The sequence below is a fragment of the Notolabrus celidotus genome, chromosome 13 (genome assembly GCF_009762535.1).
Source record: "Notolabrus celidotus isolate fNotCel1 chromosome 13, fNotCel1.pri, whole genome shotgun sequence".
Classification (NCBI taxonomy): domain Eukaryota; kingdom Metazoa; phylum Chordata; class Actinopteri; order Labriformes; family Labridae; genus Notolabrus; species Notolabrus celidotus.
This window is the reverse complement of record NC_048284.1, coordinates 18035188-18059826: the sequence shown is the minus strand read 5'-3', so window position 1 is coordinate 18059826 and position 24639 is coordinate 18035188. Positions and strand designations below refer to the sequence as shown.

At 41.7% G+C, this 24639-nt stretch overlaps 1 protein-coding gene across 4 annotated transcripts in view; it reads left to right on the top strand.

Annotated features, from left to right (window-relative positions):
• Positions 1-24639, top strand: part of gphnb (gephyrin b) — a 137460-nt gene that overhangs the window by 28716 nt on the left and 84105 nt on the right. For all 4 annotated transcript variants that reach the window (XM_034698849.1, XM_034698848.1, XM_034698847.1 and 1 more), the window contains exon 2: positions 13946-14024. In XM_034698849.1, the coding sequence (XP_034554740.1) occupies positions 13946-14024 (79 nt within the window). The remainder of the gene's footprint in view (positions 1-13945; positions 14025-24639) is intronic.

Here is a 24639-nt window from a genome sequence, read left to right as displayed (position 1 = left end):
AAAGAAATATTAGAGAAAAATATATATTGCAACTGTCCATATCTGAGAATTGAAATAAAATAATAGTTATTTAATTTTGAGTTCAATCCAGTTTTCTTGAAAATCATAAGAGAATTGTGAGTGCATCATATCGTGAACCAAAAATCAGGATTCGAATCGAATCATGGGTTGAGTGTATCCCTACTAGCAGCTGTATGATATGTCTGTAATAATGTGTTTGAGTTGCTGTGGACCCGCTCAGTACATTTTAGGAATCCTTGTCCGACACAAGCTGTGGTGACGCTAGCAGCAGCTCAGCTTGCAGCAGCTCAGCTTGCAGCAGCTCAGCTTGCAGCAGCTCAGCTTGCAGCAGCTCAGCTTGCAGCAGCTCAGCTTGCAGCAGCTCAGCTTGCAGCAGCTCAGCTTGCAGCAGCTCAGCTTGCAGCAGCTCAGCTTGCAGCAGCTCAGCTTGCAGCAGCTCAGCTTGCAGCCCCACACCCTCTGCTGGAGGAACACTGAACCTAATCTGCTTCAGTTCGCATTCTTACCCATTTTTATTTAAACTTCTGAAAAATGAAGCTTTGACATGTATGTTGGGAAAATATTGATTGCCAACATATTGTAAGCGTTGACACATCCTCTGCTAAAATCACACTGTTGTTATTTGCTAATGTCTGTGATAATTTGTTCTTCTTTGCTGCTCTAAAACATTTAGCTAAGCGCTCATGGCAGACAGAACAACACCATAACAGCATTATTTTTTGTTCTTACCTGTTAAATTTCTTTTACTGTTAAAAAGCCTAGAGTCCAAGATTCTGTTAAAAAAAAAACTTAAAATGTTGCTAGCTTTGACTGATTTCACACTCTCTACTTACTCTCTGTTGTTTGCCATTGCTTATGTCTGTGACAATTTACAACTATAGTCGTTTCTCCTGGCAGACATACATTTTTTTGTAGGCAACTGTGTGAAATTGGTTGAGTTATGCTATAAAGTGTAGCAATTATTTGTGTATTCACACTACCACATTTTAGGTGTTTTAGGCACAGATATTCTGTGCTGATATCTGTGTCAGAACAACCCTAGAAATGATTTAATACATGATCAACTCAAATCTGCTTGAGTAAATACATTTGTTTGCATGTGTCTGTCCACCACACACAATACTAGACCATTCATCCATGTATTTTATACACTTTTCCTCATGGTCGTTGACCCTGTGTGGTTGCTGGAATGAACAAGTTATGAAATATATACTTAACCGATTGTGTTATACCATCTGTCACTGATCCTTATATGGTTCTTACATCCTGCTGCATAAGTGCAGCTGGCAAAAGAGATGAGGAAATGGGCTCATTCAAGGGCTTCGACTCATAGTCACAGTGGTATATAAAAATCATGTATGTTCTGTTGTGATTATCTATTGAAGTTGGGTTTGATTTGAGATGATTACGTTTAAACTTTGGCAATCTTTGCTGCCATCTTGGCTGTAATGGAGCCTGGAGGGACAACTGAAGGACATTAACCTGTCTTATTTTGGAAGGGGAGAGGCAGGTGTTCCTATCAAGACGTGTGCTGTTTCCACCAACATGCAGCCCCATGCACCTGGCAGATATTCTCTCTTCTTATTAAAATTTTTAGTCCATTGGTGCCACTAATTATCATTTCTGCTATTTTAACAACCACACTGTTATTTTCCCTTTTCCCACCATGAATCCTAAGGCCTGGTTAAATCTGAACTTGTCTGTGTTTGTGTATCTTACAGTCCATTTGCAGAGTGTAAATGCAGTCTGTAAAGTTTTGGCCACACTCGTAACAAAATAATCTATCCAAGTCAAATAGAAACAAACTTGGCCCCTTTGCGCTGTTTCAAGCAAGCCAAGGCAAAATGCTACAGACAATTACTTTCTTGGAAAAGTAAAAGTAAGAAGAGCCCATACAGCAGAATGCTCACCGGCCTGCCAAATAAAGATAGTTAATTAATTGCAATGTAGGATGAATTTGAAAAAAAAGTATCACTTTGCTAGGTTTGTTGCAAAAGCCCATGATAGGAAGTTTTATTCCTGATACAGATACACTGTAGACTGTAAGTCAACATCAGGTGTTTCTGTCTTTCTTATGTCTTTCTATGCCAGAAGAGAGGGAGGGACTCAGCTGAACTCTCTACGTCCTGCATGGTTGCTCCCATCATCTCCTTCATCTTCCCTCCTCTTTCTCTTCCTCTTACTATCGTATTCCACCTGGGATGTGTTGTATTTATCCCCCTACATCTCTCTTTTCTTCCCCCTCCTCCTTTTACCTACTCCCTTTCCTCTCCTGTTTTCTTTATCTGCCCACCCCTCCTTTTCTCTTTACGAGTATTCCCACCGCTGCTTCCCATTCCCCTCTTCTTTCCCTCTGTTCCCCCCCCCCCCTCCTCTTCATCCAGTGTGAATTGCTCTCTTAATCCTGTCAGGGTTAGGCTCCAGCTCGACTTCCCCTTAACTCCACATGTCCATCCTCTCCTCCTCTACCTTCCCTCTCCTGGGAGACAGGGAGGGGGGAAGAGTCTGCTTGGGACACAGCTGTGAAGAAGAGCGCTGTCTCCCCCTCTCTATCTTCGTTTCTGTGCACATCTGGTGCATGGGGTGGGAGAACTGGGCTATTTTGCTCTCTGATGTTTTGTCCTTGGCTCAGCATGGGCTCTGGATTTTGGCCTGGCTACACTGGAGTAGGTTCGGATTTGAGATGCGGATCGGGCCCACTGCTGTACCCACACGGATGAGCCTGGGTCCTTTTGGTGTGGTACGTGATGGTTATGAAGGCGATGGAGTAATTATCAGCTGCAGTATTAGCATGGGCCCAGTGCTTTTTTGTTGTGTTAGGCTTTTTTTTCCCTCCGTAGTGTTCCTCAATGGCAGGCTTGGCAGTAGCAGGTGGAGTGTCGCACTCCTTTCATTATGTAACTCTACCCCAATTTAGATCTGACTTCAAATAAATGAAAATCAAGCTGCTGGTTGGCTCCTCTCCCTGCGGTTATAAATAGCATTTTCAAATCTTATCTAGAAACAGTGTTGTCGTGGGGGGGACTTTGAAATGCAGCCCGACGATTAGAGTCCCATTGTTTCACTCCACACCCCCTCCGCTCTCCCGGCTGCTTACAGTAAGCCTGAGGATCCGTGTGTATGAGTGTGTATCCCTTGCACATGTGTACGCATTCATCTGCATCACAGTGTGATAGAGATAGCAGCTAATGGTAAGATAGCATGAGAACGTGCCTGGTGTCGTGGTTTTGAGAGTTTGTGAGTAATTGGTGTGTGTATGTGTGAGTGTGTATGATGCTGCTGGGTGTGTCTTTGATGATGGATGCTGCTGCTTACCCCACTGCTCCTCTCAGAATTAACAAGGTTGCTAAGATACAGTGGGCTTTTAGATTGGGTTATCTGCTGTTATTGCTGTTACTATATTTTACCCAGCACCGCGAAGCCTTTATTAATTTGGAAATTTACCCTGCCATGGAATGATGATGCTGGCATGTGAGCACTGCTCCTCTTCTTCTGGCTAGAGGGGGTGGTTGTACAGCTAAAAGCCCCATAGCTAGATGTCTACCCCACCCAATTACAAACTGGAGGCGGGTCCACACCTCTATTCATCATAAGACCCGTTTAATCCGAGGCCGGGGGCCCAGTGTTTCCATTTGACACAGAACAAGCCAGTGAGAAATGAGGCAGGAGGTAGTGATATCACTTTGGTGGAGGCTTATTGGTGTGCAGAGGTGTTGTCCCTCCCACCAGCAGATGTCAGCCCAACCCAGTGTTTGACCTCCATAGTAGCTTCTCCAGGGCTTGAGGCCCATTGGCACTGCTGTGAGCTGATAAAGAACAAGAAACAATTGAAATGCCAAGTGGGCTGATTAGACGAAGAAGAGGGCAATTCTCTGGATTTGCTCATTTTCCAGCACACGTAAACATGTATTTTATACGTGTGATCTACATTCAACCAGCAGAGCGAAACATGTCAGTTCAAACTTTGTTATTTTCATTATCTGGATGCTCTTCTTTTTTCTTTTTTTTTACAAGAAGTTAAATGGTATCCAAACATTTAGGAGAGCCAGATATCTGTCACTTTCTTTTGCGAGCAGCAGCATAAAGTGCCATAATGACAGATAAGCGCTGTCATAATTGGACTGAAAGCAGATTTTGGCTCAAGTAACTCTGGACGCTCTGTCTGCTGCACTGTAATTTGTAGCACAAGATGTGTAAAACTGCTGATGCATGATGAGCTGTCTGAGGTTTTGTGTGCATATGTGTGTGTGTCGGTGTGTGTTCACCTGACGAATGTCTGTTTGTTGAGAGATATTCCCACAATTTTGTATTTAAATACATGTGATATCGTGCATGTGAGCTGTATGTGTATAAGCCTGTGTGTGTGAGGACCTGCTATAAGGGAAAACCCCATCAGTGTGAGATCCGAAGGAGATAATGAGTGCTGACTGCTTTATGTCCTGGAAATGATGGAGTGGAACATAGTGGCAGTTTATGAATCCTCTCTGCCAGCGGCTAACAGACTGACAGCACATAGCCTGCTAGCTGGCTAAGCTGCTGTATCACAGATGGACAGCACCTAGCCTGGTAGTTAATCCAGATTATCTCTTTTAGAAAAAGACATGTAGCCTGTATGCTAACTTTACTTTTTAACACTTGAAGACCAAAAAATGTCTGCTTGCTGTTCTGCACTTGAACTGTTAGCAAAACTTGCTACCTGAGGGCAGGGTTCCCACGCGTCCTGGAAAAACTGGAAAACCTGGAAAACAGTTGACCAGTTTTCCAGTACTGGAAAACACCTGGAAAATGGGAGAAAAAGTAAAATGTCCTGGAAAATCATGGATTGTCCTGGAAAATGATTTCAACATGACTGTGTGCTATCTAACAAGGTTAAAAAAAACACACCCCCATTCAACATTTGTGGCAATTTTTGTCACTCACATCTATTAAGGTCAATTTATGCACTGATCCTCTGATTATTATTATCATTTATTTATTTCAGTAAGGCAGCTTCCAGAGTCCTTTGCTGGCTCTTTTGTGTTTTACTTAGCTAATTTTATATTTTTTGAGAAAAGAGAAAGCTGAGATGAGAGTTGCCCATCATTGTTGCTTGGTTGCACTAATAAAGTGAAGTGCTGTACATCTGTGGTTGTATTGTTCTATAATCAATTTGCCAAAATTTTTAAGTATGTAAGAGATGATTTCATAGATAGACTACATGTCTTCAATGTAGACTTCCACTGAGAGGAAAATATTAGACTATTTAGGAACTAAATTTAGACTGTCATATCAGCTTGATCATCACTGAAAATGTCCTTGAAATGTCCTGGAAAATGATCTCTTGAAAAGAGTGGGAACCCTGTGAGGGGTATACTATGAACCTGGATTTGCGGTTATCAAGGTAACTTCAGGGTTAACTCTGGATTTTCAGGACTACGAAGGTGGTTCCCGTCTTACCTGGGTAGATCACCTAACCTGCTCCAGCGCAGGTTATGATCAGTATCAGAGATCTGTTTGGAGAAAACTCCACCCACTGACCAATCAGCTTGCTCGATCACGGAACTCTGTGAGCTGATTGCAAGGGGAGGGGGGGAGAGATCACCAGGACGCTTTGTCTACCTGTATGATTTTACATAAAATACTGATGACAGGTATTGATTTTATTTCCTGACATCATACTAAAACAGAGTCTAAAACAGGTGTGTCAGGTGAAGTTTTTGTCCTGCATTAAATATAAAACTGCGAGTTCTTATTACTTTGAATCATGTTTTCATTTGTATTAGTCCTTTAACCACAGCGCTCAGTTTGAAACCGTCAGGGCTGCAGCTAAAATACATCTAAAACTGTTACACACGATTAAATCAGAGAGAGAGATCCTTTCAGGGAATAAACGTTTGTTATAATCAGTTACTTTGCACTAATGATGAGAAATAAGATGGGATTTGCGCATTCAAGCAGTTTTTGTGTTATCTCAGTTCTAACAAATCTGTGTTGAAGTTAATCTGGATTATGTGTTTAGTTTCTTCATAATTTTCTAATAGCGCAGTACAGTGCAGTGTTTAAAAAATATGTGGACGTACTGGTGGCAGTCTGTCCGTATCTGTCATAAATTGCCTTTTCTGCCCCGTTCATGTAAACGCACTTCTGGATTGACTCATCATGTTGATAACCAGCTTTTTATGACAGTTTAGCGCGATCTCCTTTGTTAGGTTCAGTGAAGCAGGATCAGGAGAAGATATCTGGGTTATGTTGAACTCGCTCCATAGTATACCCCTCTGTACTTTAAAGGGAGTGTTCTCAAGTATGATTGTCTGGGTCTTTCAAAATCACTCTTTGATGTTCGCCTGCTAGCACACATTCTGTGTCTTCCTTCTACAAAATAGTCAAATACAGTTCTGACAATCTTTTGACTCATAACTTCTGAAATGATATATCATTCATCATAAATTACAGATTGCATACAGTAACTAAAAACATTTGCATGGCCTGCTAGCAAACATGCTTCAGCCTAGCAAGAGAATGTCTGACAAAGCCCTCTGACTCAGCAAATGTCAACTAACTTGTTTTTTGTTCACAGTATTTGAAGGCTAGCTTGCTGACTCTATAAAGATAGACTCACATCACCCACTTTCAAATTTCTCTGTTTGTTATGTTAGCTCACTTGTTTGTCTTGTTTTAATTTGCTGTAGGCTAATGTGTGAGACTGAAGTAGCTCAAAAGAAATCTTTGGCTGGTGCTCGTCTTGTTTTAAAGGATTAAGATGCAGAAGGAACAAGGAGACATTTTTCATGATTCAACTTTGAAATAAGTGTGGTTTTTAGCACAGTTCTACACCCACCCCTCTGCTCTCCATTCAAAATCTTTACAACTCTCACCCTATTCTACTTCTGAGATATTGAGTGTGGAAGATTGCTTATGAAGAACAGAGAACCAATAGATAACAGAGCTGTTTTTATCGTTCTAATAGGAAATAGGTGAAAGGAGACACATAGATGTTTGAATACACTTTGAGTTATTCAATCTTTGGTGTTGCTTGGTGTAAAATCAGTATGCTATTCAGTGCTACAGTTGATTTAGGGTCAACAAAGCAAGAGTATTACATTATGGAAAACAAAAAACTGTAAAACCTACTTCTTGTGTGACAGTAAAAGGATATCGAGCAGAAGAACATGGATTGAAGTGCAGTGAAAGGATTAGCCTGCAATGCGAGTGTTACTTTGGCCTGTAATTATTATGAATTTAACAAATGAAAGGAATCATTTTTATTCTGATGACAGAGTCCCACCTCCTCAAAACAAAAATGTTGTGCTTGAAAATTGGATGATGTCAAACCACACAATTGTGATACAAACGTATTTTTATTTACTTTATCTGATCTTCATTTATTCATCATAAGAGAGTGAATGGGTATAAAATCCCTTGCTATTGTGCAAACTAATGTTTCTCTTCACTTCACCAGAGCACTTTTTCTTTTCTTCTTGATAGGCAATAACTCCTCCAGTGTTTTTCTATACATTTCTCCCCTCATTATTGACATTTCTTCCTCCCTGATCAGTTCTGGTCTCCATGGTGTGTTGATGTCTTCCCTTGTGTACTGAACTCTCCTGCTATGCTTTGGCTTAGCCATTAACCCTCCACCAGCATGTGTTAGTGTTTGTGTTATAGGGTGCATGTCTTGATTCTGTGTGTGAGCGCGGTGTTGCCCTGTGTAATGCTTCTGAAGCTTGGACCTGCTGCTCTACTCTCACTGCTTTAGCCTGGGGATGTTGAAGCTTTTGCACTCACACACACACTCACCAACAGATGGAGGCAAATTTGAGAGCATATATTGACAAAAGAAAATAGAAAGATATTAACTTGAAAAAAAACAATAAATTCAATAAAATCACTTAAAAAAGATAAAGAAGTAGCTGAAATGAACATTAAAAGTATAAACTGATAAAACTGTAAGCTAAAAGTAAAAGACAAGTATATTTTGTCATTTTTGAATCATCATGTTGATTAATTATTTTATTTAATAGTTTATTTTGGGGTTTTTATGCCTTCTCGTAGAGGATAAGACAGTGGATAGAGCAGGAAACTGGCTGAAAGTGTGAGGAATTACAAACTGCAGGTGTCAATCAAACCTGTGCCGCCTGCCTCGAGGACATGGGGCGCACCATTTAACCACTAGGCCAAACCGGCCCCCCTCTAATTGTCATTATTTGGCTTCCCTCATAAAATTATCATTTGACTGCTCAATTGTTTTGTTTTAAAAAAAAATTCAGCACAAAAACTATTATGAGTGTTATGGTACTATTATGAATTTTTTACTGAATCTTAGTGCTTAACCTTCCTGTTATGTTGCAGGTCAAATTGACCCTTTTTAAAGTCTATTTTAGGCAATATATGCCTTCCAAACCAGCTAAATGCAGCATAAAAATCTGGACAGCATGTGACAGAAGAGGTGTCTTGTTAATTTATCAACTACACTTCATAAAAGTAAAAAAAGTGAAGTTGTAAAATGAAATAAACAAAAATCTATGTCGTATAAAGCTATTGTATTTATATTTAGGGCTTTCCAATGTACATTAAAAAAAAGTTTTAACATTAATTTTAATGGAAAAACAAGTGAGTTATCCTCATTGAACTATGATCTGTGAGAATTAAATAACACCAATGGACTAAATCTTGATTTAAATGGTTAGTAATGGAGTTAAACATTTGATTTTAAAAAATGTATATTGGGATTTTTTGGATTAGTGAATATGCCCGGGGTCAAATTGACCCAGGAACATTATTGCTGTTCCAAAGAAACAAACATAACAGGAGGGTTAAAGACATTAAACAGAGAAATGCAAAGATGTACAAAAACAAGGGAAAAAAACTTCCAGGAAACTCCAAAAGTTTGCATCTTCACTCACACTTTGGTTGACTCAGTATCAGGATTCTAAGAGTTTCAAATGTAAAGGCTTGACTCTTGCAATGCATTCAAATTTCATTGCACTGAAATTGTATTAACACGATGTGAGCTGCTGCTCGTCTGTAAGTGTTCTACCACTGAACTGTAGGATGACATATTGGAAGTGACCAACTGTCCGTCTGGCCTTTTTTGTCTGACTGCTTGTTGTTGTCCAGCCATGTAGAAGCATTGACCTTTAGCTTGCTGTGTGCTGTAGGGAGTAGCGCCCTCTGGGGTGGGACAGGGTCACTGCGTTACGTCTTCACTTTAGCCATGACCTCGGACTGTAGGGTTGGAAGGGGAGCTAAGTCGATGTCTGCTGTGATTATGAAATCCCTGGTTTCTACCACATTGCAGCTTTCGGGACGATGATGCAGTGCATACCTGGAGAAAGGTGCATGGGCGGAGTTTAGAAAGTGGGAGAGAGAAGCGTCATGAATTCTTGCGCACCTTTTTCCCCCTCTCTCCTCTCACTCTCTTTCCTCCGTCCTCCCTCCTTCTCTCCCCCGTCTTCTGCTCTTGCACAGGATCACATTAATATTCCTTTGAAGCCTGTTTCAGCCGCAGCCAGATCTCCCTCTTTTCCCCTCTCTCTTTCTTTCCCTCTTTTTGTCCCCCCCTTTTCCTCCCCTCTTTCTTTCCCAATTCTTTCCTTGCCATTGTTTTGCGGGAGGGGATCGCTTTCTCCACCATTTCTACCTACCAGTGCAGCATGCAGGGAGGGGCAGTTTTATTACCTTCAGTCAGGAGTTCCCCCTTGTTGCACACATGCACACATGCACACACCCACACAAACATGTGCGCACGCACACACACACACACACACACACACACACACACACACACACACACACACACACACGCACAGATAGAGGGGTGGTGGGTACCGATGCCTTTGACAGAGCGTGTTGATTGGTTCAGAATGGTTGCTGCCTCTTGTAGGAGAGTGGAGCGGCTATTTTTAGATCAAGGGGTAGCTGGGAGAGAAAGACTGAGGATAGCTGTGTGTGTGTGTGCGTGCAATAGAGTGTGCGTGTGTAAGGAATACTGCAGTCTTGAAGGAAGTTCCCCGTCGCACACACAAACACACACACACACACACATGCACTTATGCAGCAGTGCCCCTTTAAAGCCAGGGTGGTGTGTATTGCATGTGCCTGCTCCCCCTTTTCTCTCCTCTCTCAACCCTTTTTTCTCGCTATAACTCGTCCCCCCCTCCCTCCCGCAGCCTTTCTGTCTCTCTTGATTCTCCCTCTCTCTCTCTTTTCCGAGCTGTGCAAATGTCAGCACTCTCCCATTTATTTGCCAGAGCCGAGAGCAACGTCCTGCACCCTCTGTTTACCTCTGTCTCCACACTGCTGCCCCATCGGCACTACTTTTCCTCCTCCTCCCTCCTTTCTCTCTCCACCTTACATCCCCTTTTCATCTGCTCCTCTCCACCTCTGTCTCCGTCCTTTTCCCTTTCCCCTATCACTTCTTTCCGTCACATCTCCTCCTTTTGACACCCTACTTCCATTTTTTACACCATTCTTGCTTCACCCATCCACTAGCCCTGCCCCCCCCCTCCGCCTCCCTCTCCTCTTTTATGGATCATGGCACTTCATTGGAGTAACATGATGACATTTCCAGTCTTGTCTACAACTAGCGCATCAAGTTTTTTTGGATTAAATCCACTGCACCACCACTACCAACACCACCCTCACAACCCCCTCGGGTGCTTCCTTTTGCTTCTTTTTTTAGGACTTGAGCTTGTCTGTTCACGTTTGGCCCCGTCAGATCAAAAAACACCTTGTCCCTCTCGTCATCCTCATCTGTCTGTCTCTTTTTTGTCGCTTTGTCATATTCTTTTTTGGAACATTTTCCTCTTCCCGTGTCTACAACTTCCACACTGTCTAACTCCATCCGTCACTGCATCCCTCTGTGATCCCTGCGATGACTCATGTGGCTTACACCTGCTCTGCATTTGAGGGGCCGCCCTGAGACAATGAAAGTGTGGCATTTTAACAGTGTGTTAAAATGTGTAAAAACATGAATAGTTGGTCAGTTTGGATCTTTGTTTCTGAGTTGTTCACATGGTGACCATATTTGATTTGTTATGTATTGTGACAGAAATTCATGGTTCACAGGAAGATAAAGTAGGGATGTAGTGCTGCACTTAACTCACAATACGAGACAATACAAAATGATACGACACAATTCACGATATGATTAGTAATAGGTTCACGATACGATTTTGTGTAGAAAGGGTCGCCAATGCAAAAGTCCCAAAAATATTGCAGATCCTTCAGAGTCTGCTCGAGGCTGGGAATCCCCATCAACACCCATGTTAAAATGGATAACCCAAAGTTCTGCATAGATTTTCTAAAATAGGGGCGAGGCTGATTTGACTGACAGTTGATTGCTTGGTCACTCTTTGCCAGGAGGCTTAAGGCCCGCCTCAACTTCACCTGTTTGTCTGTTGCGAGGCTGACCATAAGTTAGGATGAGTCAGTATTTCGATTGCCAGCCTTTGGCCTCAAAACCCCTTTTTCAGAAACCAAAGTGTGATGTCACTAAGACTTGTTTCATACAGTCTTTGAGTGTAAGATACCCAGTTGATATGTACACTTAAGAGAAGAGATTGTGTCATTAAACTGTTTTTATCCCAGTTATGCCAAGGTAACTTTATTTCCTATTTAGATAACAAACTTGCTTTTATTTGAAAGGCTGTAAAAGGTATGTCCACCAGATCATTCAGTTTTGGTTGTACATAAAGATAGGGTAAAAAGAACAACAATTAATGTATCAGCACCAAGAGGCAACCTCCGGTCTCAAACTATGAAGCCCATGCACAAGTGTTATAAACTGCAATTTGATGAGGATCCGCTTGAGGCTGGATGCAGAAACACCGGAAACCACATAGACACCAATTTATAAAAGACGATATTTACAGCATTAATAAACATGTTTACAGCCTGGTTCAAAAAACGGCTTGGCTCTACATAGCTATTTTCTCTATTGGCACACACTGTACGGGCGGTGTTTTTTTTTCTAAAGCGACGGTTCAGAAGATATTAAGATTATGAGTTTTTGCCCAAATAAGAACATGACTGACTTGACTCCCGGCCAGGAACACATAGCTATTGGCTAGGAGGCTCAAACTCCGCCTCTTTACGTCACACTCTGCCTGGTTGAGTTCTGCATTTCCAATATGGCTGCTGCTGTCGATTGGCTTCAAAACAGCACTCAGGAACAGATGGGTGATTTCACAGATACTACGTCCATTATTATACAGTCTATGATCAGAACCCATTAAGAAACATACATTTTTAAGGCTGATTTATACTTCTGCGTCAAATCGATGGCGTAACCTACACCGGAGGTCTGCATAGCTCCCATACCTACGCAGAGGTCTACGCACGCAGCTGACGTGCACCTCCTCCAAAATCTAACTATGCATAGAATCAATGTGGACTGCAAGCCCTGTGATTGGTCTGCTCGGCCGCATTGTATTTCCCGCATTTACAGCACTTCCGGGATCCCAGCTCATCGGCCCCACATCGGCCGTGCATTTCATGTCCTCCTCTCTATTCTTCCCTGTAATCATGTCACTATGATAAACAGCAACATGTATCAGCTTTAAATTAACATAACGCGCCCTGAGCGGAGCGGGAAGCAGGAGAGAAAGAACACACTGCCCTCAAGCGTTTCAGCGGGAATTGCTGTGCGGCACGGACATATAGACGCACAAGTATGTGGTGCTCATGTCCGCGTCAGCCCCTGAGGCAAAGCTGGAGTATAAATCAGCCTTTATACTGTTACATTGTCAGTCTTATGTCTGTCTCTCTCTTCATCTTTTACATGTAGAACAGGTGTAGAGACACAAGAGAAAGAAAGGGAGTTCATCAAATAGTTTATCAGAAGGGGATGGTAAATTTGTGTTGATAAGAAAAAGAAAAATGCAAAAATGGTTAGCAGATATACTTTGGCAGGAATCATCTTTGTGTGGGGAAACACTGGAGAAATGTCCTCTAAAGAATAAATCACCTGCTGCTGCCACCATGTCTGTTCTTCTCTGTCAGCTATGGACGTAGGGTCATAATGACGTCAAACAGGAGAGGTCAGAGGTAGACAGTGCTGTTTAAAAGGGTTTAGTGAAGCATCATTCATCACCATGATTTGTCTTTTGTGAACCAATTTTCAACTCTCTGGTGAGGTATTGCTGACATTTATTTTTTAAAACTGCTTAATAAAAGTCAAAACTGACAGGTGGAGTATCCTATTCTAACAAAAAAAGATCTATGTGAGTCTTGGATACAGTGTTTTTTTTTTCATATCAAGTCCCATGTATACATTGTGGACCATGTGTAAAAATGAATACAGACATGTTTCCAAACAAGAATTGAATATTTGGACCATTTTTTATCATTTGTGAGAATAAAAGATCCTGTTTTTTTGTTTGTCTTCATCTGTGTATCATCTCATTCTCCCACCTTAAGTTCCTAGGAAATAAAAATAGATCTCTATCACGTTTTTTTTATCACGTGTCTTGCAACAGTTCTTACTCATACCTTTATAGTTCCCAACAGTGACAGATAAGTAGGTGTTCTTGAATCTATTTTTAAGTTTTTCCATTTCTTGGAAAGCATGACTAAAATGTCAATGGCACGTCATGTGTTTTAGGGTCCACGCACATTCTGAATCCAGTGAAATGCTTTAGAGATTTTTAGTTTCCTTCCCCATGCCCTTGATTAGACAAAGTTAGCAAACAGTCAAAGGTTATCGTGTGTTTTTATGTCCTATTTTTAGAGGGAAAGAACCAAGTAACACTTCAGAAGCCTTTTGAATTTTGGTGGAGAAAAACTTTAGAGTTTTTGTAATCTTCCTTACCTCCATCAAAAAGATTATTTTACCTATGGGTCTATGTGACAATATCAGTATGTGCCTAAAAGCCCTTCGTGCATTCATGTTAACATCCTGTATTGTTTGTGCACTAATTGAGTTTCCATCTCTTCGTCTCTGCAGTGAGTGACAGCTGTTTTCGAAACCTCGCAGAGGACCGCAGTGGCGTCAACCTCAAAGATCTCGTCCATGATCCCTCCCTGTGAGTATCAACCCTTTCATGTCAACACAAGCTACAATAAAACATCAGACAGCGCCTTCATGTTCACGATCATTTACTCTGTAGTTGAGTCCTTTAACCAGCCTTTAAGCTCCCCCAAACAAAGACGCAGGACTTTTCTGCATACATGTAACACTGCCTGTTTGTTGTGCGAGATTGTAACTAAAAATAACTCCTCACAACAAGATGTCGGGGAGCTCGGTGTCACCCTATGGAGAGAAATTCCCAGCATGCATGGCAACAACAAAAGAGCTGCATAACTCTTCTGTTTGAGGATTTTTCTTTGTAGCTGCGAGGAGTCATTATTTGCTCAAAGAAGCTGAAGGAGGTGAAATCAGCAAATGTTTCCACAACAAGGGAGTGATTTTTTCTTGTTGTTTTTGCATCTTTTAAAAGCTTGAAAAGGTGCCTTGTTTCAGGATTTCTCAATGCACAGTTGGTGTAATCTGATGCAGACAACTCAAATGATGTTAATGCGCTTTTTGCTACCTTGGGTCACAAACATATAGAAGTGAACATGAATGTCTTTTGTTAAGATGTTCACCAAAAAACACCTAACTCAACAAGAGCAAAAAATACAACAGGTAAGATACATCTCATGGCCAAAAGTATTTCAGCATGTCTTGCACAAAAATACGGTGGGGGCTGGCAGGAAGAATCTGAATACAAATAAGATTACAAAAAAATAAAATAAAGTAATGAAACATTCCTGTGTATCTAATTCTAAATACTGGGCATTAATTGACAGCTGTAACAGCCTCCACTCTCCTGACAAGGCTTTCTTAAAGATTTTAGAATTTGGTTTCAGGGTTTTGCTCCCATTCAGTCACAAGAGAGTCTGTGAGGTCTCGTGCTGATGTTTGGTCATATGATGTGATTCTCAGATCCAGATCATAGGAGGCGGAAGAGGGAAGTGGAAGTTGGTTTGGACTGGGTATGTCGGTCAGAGCACTCCTTCATAGCCTTTTACTACAGGAATTAAGGAATCAAGATGATGTATTTGTCACTTTAAAACACAGGCTGACACGGTGTAGTGGAGTTTATTCAAACCAAGTATTGTAGCAGGGTGGTTAGTGAAGCATGGAAGGTCAAAGCTGGGTTAGCTTAGCATTTACCCAGCCCTCTTCAGTGTATTTCTTTGGTGATCGCATATGTCAATTCCGCCTTGAGGCTCAGTCAAGTGCTGGTGTTGAAAAATAAAGCTGATGCAGAAGTTTAAAAAAACTGCAGTTCGTTGAGTGTCCACTTGAGGTTGGCTCTAGAAGCCAAGGAACACCCATGAGAGTTTGTTTTTATAGCAGAATTAACAGCCTGGTGTAAAAATTGTTCTCATTTACCCCTTTTCGACCGAGGCAGTTTCAGGGCCGGTTCAGAGCCGGCGTTCAATTGAGAACCGGTTTTTCATTTATCGACTGCGAGTGAACCGGCTCCTGGCCGGAAAAAACAGTTCCAGAGCGGCTCCAACCCTTTACTGGTCTAGAACCGCAAAATGTGTTTCTGCCATTGTCCTGCAGCGAAAAAATAAAAGAGACTAATGGATTCCAAAGCAAAGCAGGGGTCGAGGAGACAAGCTGCCGTTGTTCGCCATTGTTGTCGTTGTCAGGGAAAGTTCGCGCTAGTGCTGCTGGGAAAAGCGTTCACGTAAATCTGTCATGATGTGCCTCTTCTGCAGGCTCGAGCGGGTGGACAAACAAACGGGTGCCATGTTGGTTCAACCAGCTCCGAACCAGCATGAGCACCAGTCCGGAAATACAACCTGGTTTGCGTTGGTCAAAAAGGAGTGGTTGTGCAAAAATGTGTCAGCTGTACAGAGGTTAGTTTTTTCTAACTCTACTGTTTTGACAGGTGGGCACATTGTAGCTGTTTGCCAGGCAGCTAATGCCTTAACCCCTTCCTAGGTTAGCCAAATTTTGTTGGAGTCATAATTTCCAATATGGCGACTACTATCATTTGGTTTCATAAGGCCTCTTCAGAAGCCAACGTGTAACATCACTAAGAGAACATCAATGTTTTAGGTCTATGGGTGTGCTAGGTCTGGCGTTCTTTTTATGAAGATCTAAAAAGTCAGCTATGCTTTGTCTGATTTCAGAACTCTTTTCCATTTTATTATCACATACATTCTTTAGTGATAGCTATAATTTGAAAAAAAAAAAAAAATGTATGTAGTAGCATCACGTGTAATCCTAAAAGGCCATAGCCCAACCTGTAAAAAACAGCTCCAGAGGTTTAAATGTGAACCTCTGTCCACATACTTTTGGCCATATGATGTAAACTGAATATGCCGACTACAGCAGTCTACACCAGAAGCGATGTTATGTTTCATGTCAGATCTGATGTCACTAAGATTTACAAGTGGAGCTCAAGCGATGTTAGATTTAATCAATATCACGGCCCATATCACACATTGCATTTTGAAATGTCGTCCCAGCCCGTGACTGGAAACACTGCACACTGTGACCCCGACACGCAGCCTCAGACACGCTCCTCTGCACATCAGAACCATTCTCCATACAGACATTGATCTGCTGGTGCTGCCCTGCTCCTCTGTCACAATATCACACCAGTCAATAGCAGTGGTGTGTAACCAGTCCCCGTCCCCCCCCCCACCGCTATGGGACCCCACCTCCATCCCCCGACTGATCCATGCTTGTCATGTCCTTTACGGTGTGTTTATTTATAAGCTGAAGTGTATTGTGTGTGTCGGCTCTGTGTGACACAGGAAGAAAGCGTGAGGAGGCCTGTGCCATGTCATGTGCGTCACGCCAGATAGAGTGCCACACAGTGATTAGGAATCCATGGCATGTTTGTTTGCACAGGATGGACAGAGAGGAAACTTGGAGTGGTCTTGTTTGTTTTGTTTTGTGTATCTGTGTGAGCACAAACAAAAATGCTTTTATTCATGTAGGTGTGTTTTGTGATTTTTTTCACATCTACCACATCCAAAGCCCTGGGACAAGACTATCTATGTCCAAACAGTAAGTTTAATGCCTGTAATTGTTTGCATGGGGTAGCTGTCAGATGAGATGATTTACAGCATGCTGTGGAAAAAAAAAACTGTCTTTTTACATTTTCAATATTTTTACATATTGAGAATAAGTGAAACATTAGACTGTTTAAAGAAAGCGGGAGAGTATTTTTAACTAAAATCACTACTCACACCGGACTTACACCAAAACCATATCCGGTCTGTTTCTGATCCGCTGTGTTCTGGCTCCCTGCGCTCTCGTACGTCTACAACCACCTGCTGCGTTTTGAGAACCTGGCACGGAGCAGGACCGCCGGACAGCTGGAGTCATGAGACCAAGTTTTTCCTGCGGTAATCAATGATAATCTGACTCCTCTCCTTAACCATGTTGTCTTTATTGGCCTCTGAAAACTCCTGACATGTCGACTCAAGGCCTGGCTGCGCTTATTATGACGTTTTGTTGTTGTAGTTAAGTGAAATACGAAATAGCGATAACACACACTGATTTATTTCGACAATTAACCAGATGTTTTCATTTCTTTTTCGGTGCCTGACTTCCTGCCCCGAACGATCTGCCAAGTGCTGATTGATGAGTCATGTTCCAGCATCAGGCAAAAATAGAAGTCTTGTGTATCTGATCCGGGGAGCTCCGACCTGCCGGGTCTGAAACGCAGCCGGAACACAACGGAGCGGTGGAAGCCAATGAAAGTCAACACATTGGATATAATAGAAAGATCCAGATCGGACATGGATCTGGTGAAATTTGGCCATTGCACATGTACAGGAGAAAAACAGCAAAGAGGTGCAATGTACATCTTATCCCACAGAGGGCACCAAAATCAACACAAATGCAAAATTCCTCACTGGAGCTTTAAGCTTGTGAATATGTTTTCTTTAAGCATCTGTGTTTGTTCTTTATAGTTTGCTCTATTTGCACTGATATTTTAAACCTAAAAATGTTGAAATACTGTACCCTATTTATTTTGTCATGTTGACTTTATGAATTAGCTTTGCTTTTCTTTCCAACTTATTTTAGTCTGTACCAACAATTTGACCACCCTTTCTTTTTTAAGTTCTGTTATCCACACACACACGCAAGCACAGTGGCGAGTCCCACTCTGCCTCTTATTGTTTCTTTCTGTCTGCATGTGTCTGTGTAATTCTTTAGAAAAACTAATAAGCAGTATGTCTGTTAAAGATGACAAGTAACAGAACTGGTAGTTTAAAATCTGTCATTCAGTCACAACAGCTGATCCACTTGTGAGTAAGCTACTGCAGAATGACATCGGCAGCAACCAGCTGCATATAACTTTTAAAACAGCAGTATAAGAAGGTTGATCACTGACAAGGGTACAGAGTGAGGGGAAGAAAATTGTAAAAAAGTTATACTATTGTACTTTTGCTTTTAAATATATTTCTTCAGTGCAAAAAAATCATATCAAAATATATTCTCATTGGATAAAATCCAGGATGAGAAAAAGTTCCTGGAAGTAGTTTGATGGTGAAGTGCTGTCCCATTTCTCCACACCTGGTTGAGTGCACTTGGTTACGCATGCACTCAGGTAATGTTTTGCCGCGTGAAAGGAACAACTGCCTGTAGTATGTAAGCACATAATAAGTGGCCAAGTGCAAAAAGCAATTGGAACACTTGCTGACCCCCTTTTACATCGGGGAGTAGATTGAGAAGACGACATTGCTGAAGACAAAATATTGTAGCTGATTGTGCTGGCATTGTTTGGCACTCTGCTTGAGCAATTTCCTTATTAATAGATGTGGACCTGCTCACTGCAGACACATTAATGGATCTTGCAAACGTACAGTTATACAATCATGCTGTTATGATATGAATATAATATAAAGTCACAACATGGTGGAAATAAACTTCACCAACATGACGCATTGAAGCGTCAAAGAGTTTAAGTGTGATCAAGGATGCATATTGGGCAGCCTGTATGTATTTAAAACTTTGCAGTAAAGGCCTCTAGAAGCAGCAACGGTTGTTTGAGGGGGGGAGGGGGGCGGGGGGGCAGCTACCAAGTACAGTAGGGCCACCCTATCTCACATCTATGCAACTGCTGTCATCTGATATGTGCCATGAAATAGTTTGAATAACACTTAATTCAGCCTCCTCTGGCCTAAGACCCTCCATGCCGTGTTAATCCACGCCAAACTGCGAGTCAGCCGCTCCATCAGGCAGACCAGCCGGAACGCTGTGCCCCCAATGTGCCACTACTTCCGTGACAAAGACACATAGACTGAGGCAGAGGCCAAGAGAGAGAGAGAGAGAAGAGGAGGGGGGGAGGGAGTAGGGGGGCGCAGCAGGACACATAACATAAACTATAATCACAGGCGCACAAACACACCCACACGTTGGCACATGCAATCTATCAGTCTGCCCAGTTTGGCATTCAGGAGCATCCAGAGGTGTGTCAGGTGGAGAGAAAAATGATATGTGGCTAAAAGAGAGGAAGCGTAGCAGAGGGGGGGTCAGACAAATGATACTCAGACTCAAGGACACACAGATGAGGCTGGTGTAAATGTGTGTGCACACATACAGGTGTCCTTGAGTGAGATTTTTGTTTGCATCTTTACTGTTTCGGCTGTGAGTTAGTACCCCTGTTTGGATTCATATATTTTTGTCACACAGTGTTTGTCTGTGGGTGTTTGTGTGTTAGAGGCTGAGTGAGCCTCCCTCCCGGGTTGTTGAGCCAGCTCTGTGTCTCTGCCCTCCAGCGACTTGTATTGTAACATCCTTTGTCAATTTTACAAATTGTCATGGCTAAGAATAGCCAGGAGTCAATCAGATGGTTGACAGAAGGCCCGATTTCACAGTCAGGGGACAAGGACAGGCACACACACAAAGACACAAACACAAACCTTAACTGCCAAGAAACCCACCACATGTAAGCATCACAGGAAGTGCAACACTTTTTCTCAGATCAACTCTTTTGAAAGTATTCATCCAGTGTTTAAGGCAAGGTTAAGCTAAGCTAAGTGCTAACCTCAACATCTACATGCATTTAAATCATCAGTAAATGTTTGCAACAAATATCTGAGAGCTGCTGTCATCACGTTCTTTTATTGACCACTACCATCACTCAGGAACACCTACTAAACCCGACCGCACAAATGAGCCTCATCCATTATGAGGGACTCAACACACCCCGGACATTCCATGTTCACCACCTTACCCTCAGGCAGACTCAGAACAATCCGCACACGGACGAAAAGATTTAGTGGTGGACATACTGTAGAAGACGTGACCCAGCCCTACACCCAAAAAACAGTTTTTATTGACTCTAGCTACTTTGCTGACAGCGCACTGCACATTACTGTCAGTTACTTACTTGAAGCGGTCAATGCACATATTTAGATTTATATTTTTACATAGGTAAATATTCATTTGTAATACCTTTTTAAATTAGATTGAAAACTTTTGTATGGAAATGCTGCCAAACGAAGTTTTGTTGTATCTCTTTGAAATGACAATAAAGTACCTATCCTATCGTACTTGCTGTCTATCAAACAATAGAGAGACAGCGTAAGCAACAAGTTAGTGAAGTTGCGTTTAGCAGCTAAAACAGCAGATATTACAATCGGTAGTTGGTGGACACCAAAAACAGAGCTAAAAGGCAAGTGAATACTGGAGTGTAGATATGTAAGCAGCAATCTTGTGATATGTAAAGGTCTTACCCTGAAGGGATTCTAATTTGCACAACCACCTGTTCACTATACATTATCTGCTTATTACACCACTACCAACTAGACATAAACTAGATGACACAAACATTTGATTATATGATGATAAAATGATGTATGTGTTCAGCAAAGATAGTTCCTCAGATTCCACTGTTGGTAATGCTTCCATTGCAACAAATTTATATTAGGCTCCTTTTTTTTAAAACATGTTTTTATTAAGATTTTCAGAATGTTTTACAGAGTATAAAGAATAAAGTCAGACAGAAAAACAAAACAAAAACAAAACAGGGCTTACAATGCAGGAAATTATGCTACATGGCATTACTAGCACAATATTTCTTGAGACATATATTAGACTCCTTGAAAGATAAATAAACAGCAAACTGAATAAAACATTTGCATGCTTATTTGTTATAGTTCACATTAGACTAAACGTTTCCAAATGAGGTTAATATCCCAAATTGAATGCCCTCTTGTTGCTGTTATCACTACCACTCAAGGTTTAAATTAATTGATTGTAATCAGCAAAGATGATCTCACCAGCTCTGCTGCCATTGCCTGGGTTACAGGGCAAGATCTTGCTCTACTTTTCCTTTATCAGAGATGGATGGGGCCCAGTAGCTCTGCAGAACGCTATCACATCTGTGCACAGTTACTGTCATTCTCTCAAGACCAGTCTGAGATGAAAATGTACTTATTTTTTGCCACAGTGTCAACAGGCAGTATAATGTTAATTGATAGATAGATCTTTATTTGTCCTTAAGGAGATTTGTTGTCACGGTCTGTACAAGAATACATATATAAAACACAAATAAACAATAAACATCCACCCAGCCTCACAACAATGGTGCACATCATCCCAAATAACACACTGGACACATATGAACACACAGGACACATATATATACACACCGGACACTTATAAACACACCGCACACATTACATGGGCATTTTGTTTAACAGTGCTATGGCCAACGGGCAAAGCTTCTGCCAAACCGGGCTCGCCTACAGTAAGGGGATCTATATCTGTGACCAGATGGGAGTAGTGTGAAGACTGAGTAGAGGGGGTGTTGGGGGTCAAGTGTTATAGTGCGATAATATTTGATGTGGGTGATCAGGTTATCCCTGGAATCATTTTTGCTGTTGGGAATGACGTGGGAATTACTTTCATGATTGGGTTTTGATAAATAAGAAGCAAGTATTTAACACAGCCGGGTAATACAAAAATAAACGATAATAAAAATGACAACATTCTGTTAAAAATTAAATGCACACTGAGGTAAAGCTCAGCCTTATTTAATGTTAGGGACTGATTTATACATATTTATTTGATTTTTATATCAATATGATTGTATGATTTGTACAAATACATTACCAAAGCCAAAAAAATCACGATTGATATTATACAATTATCAAAATTGTGCCAAGACTGCGATAAAAAGTGCATTGTTGTGGTCAACTCCACCTTCTTGGTGCCTGCTGCTACTTCCAATCCGTGAAGACCATGTGACACAGCTGTGCTACCGTTCTACCTGAAGACCTGAGTAGAGGTGTAGTTTACATTGCAAGTAATTGAAACACACCGCAGCAGTGCTTTTTCTGCCACACAGGTTAACGTTGTTGTTTAAATACATGAAGTCTGTAGATTATGTGATGTAGTTTGGTTTAGAAAAAGAAGATGAAAAATGTGAGATGACAGATCTGAACCAGGATGACATTTATTCTGTAAATAAACGGAACCCTTGTGGGGTGGAGTGGTCTGTGGAATATTTTATTCCGTGTGTGTCTGTGTGTGTTTGTGTGTTTCTTATTCAGCATGCGTGTTGTTTAGTGGCTGTGAGTGGAATCATGAGAGTGGAACCCCTTGCTGAGCTCTCATCACAGTCGGGTTTTGAAGAGGTGGACTCCTCCTCCTCCTCCATCCTCCAACTCCATCCCTCCATTCTTGCTTCTATCAGCTAACATGTTGAGAGGTGACCCCTTGAGAGCTTTGCTACACATGAACGAACCAACAACTCAGCTGTAATGGGCTCGACTCGATGCCACAACTGGGAGTGTGGAGATGGCCGAGGCCCTCCTCTCCTCCTCCCTGGATGGAGTGTGTGTGTTGGAAAGCAGGAGGAAGAAAGAAAGAGAGAGTGAGATTGAGTGCCCTGTACAAAGAGCTTGTATTATTAATGAAATCACCCCAGCAGATGGGTCTTATCTTGGAAGTGTCCCGCAACCGCCGAGATTTGCAGCTGGCTCCCATGCACACACACACACTTTCCCTCTCTCTTGTTAAGTGTGCCCCTGACAGTCCATCCCTCCCTTTTTGTCGCTCTTTTCACTCCATGCCTCTCTCTCTCATCCCCACTTTCTCTCTTTATCCTCCTCTCTGTGCTCGTCTTTTATTCATAGAAAGATTTGGCCCAGGCGTCCAGGCTTTCAGGCCAAAACTACTGCCATGCTCCTCTCCCCCCTCTTTACACATACACACCCTATCTCCCTCACTCTTCCCCCCTTCAATTTCTTCCTCCACCCGCATCAGGATTTGTCCACACCTCAAGCGAAAAAGCCTTTATTCCAGGCTGACTACCTCCAGCCTGCAGTTTGAAGAAGAGCTTTATATGTCGTCACCCCCTGCAGTAGAAAGAGACATAGATGGGTGTTTGAGATTAAAATGTTGCAGGCCCTTTCCCCTCTAATAGGCCTCACTCAATTCAGAGCACATCCTCCCAAATACAGCCGAGCACTCTATCTGCAAGAGAGCCAGTTATGCTAAGACACACAAATCTGCACCAACTCTTGTGCGTATGAACACACAATCATATCTTTACATACATAACATACAAAGACTGCAAAGGCATGCATATTCATTTGTGCCCATGTACAAATTTATGGCACAAAACATGCATATGTGCATATATGTACAGTATATTAGCCTATGTTTATATAGCAACTCGCACATATACACATTTTAAGTTTCGTCCCTAACTAGTTAGTAGTAACAAAACTCAACCATATTTATTCTAAGAAATCTTCACAAGGTATTTTGTTCATCTTTTTTTGCCCTAATTTGAAAGTTTAATAAGAACACATAATTAATCCAGGGATGTTGCAGTTATGTTAAGAGGTATTATTGTAAAGCATATACAGTTTCAATATAATCAATTCCATTGTTCCGCTTCCACTTCCTTATGAATGAAGCTTCAGTAGACGTTTTCATGTTGTTCTATGACAATTCTATTCTTAATCCATCTGCAAGAATTGGATTGGTCGATTTTGTTTTCATTCAGGGGACACAATTCAATTCTGCAAACAACAATCACAGCACATGACTTACTTGAAAAGCTGATTAGATTACGTCACTGAGGGGATTAACAACATTAGGCGTTTTTCCACCGCAGGAACTTTACCCTGGAACTAGGGACTTTACCCCTGAACTACATTCGTTTCCACCGGAGGAACCAGGGTCTAAATTTAGTTCAGGGGTAGATAATCTCCCCCCTGAGAAGCCCCTGTTTGGGGGTTAGTACTTTTCAAAGGTCCCTGGACTTTTGGCTGAACGTAAAAGGTGTTTGTGGAGTTTACACAGTTGTTAAAACACAGAGGGAATTCCTGGGAATGTATACTAGTTTAGTTATTAAGATTTCAAAATGTTATTATTATTTTTATTTTCTTCATACGTCACTGGCCTGATTTGCACACGGGACTTCAGCCCGCGGCCAAAACATAGATAACAATTGGGGCACAGGAACCTTTTAGTTCCGGGGAAAGTAGTTCTTGGGGCTAAAAGACCCCGGAACTCTTGGTCAAAATGCACCTTTTGGTATCAGGCATTGACTTTATAAAAATATGGATGACATAGCAGCTCCTCTGAAGTGAAGACAAAACATTTAGAGCTCCCTCTGGTCACTGCCTGTAGTATTAGTAATAAGCCGGCCTACTCCA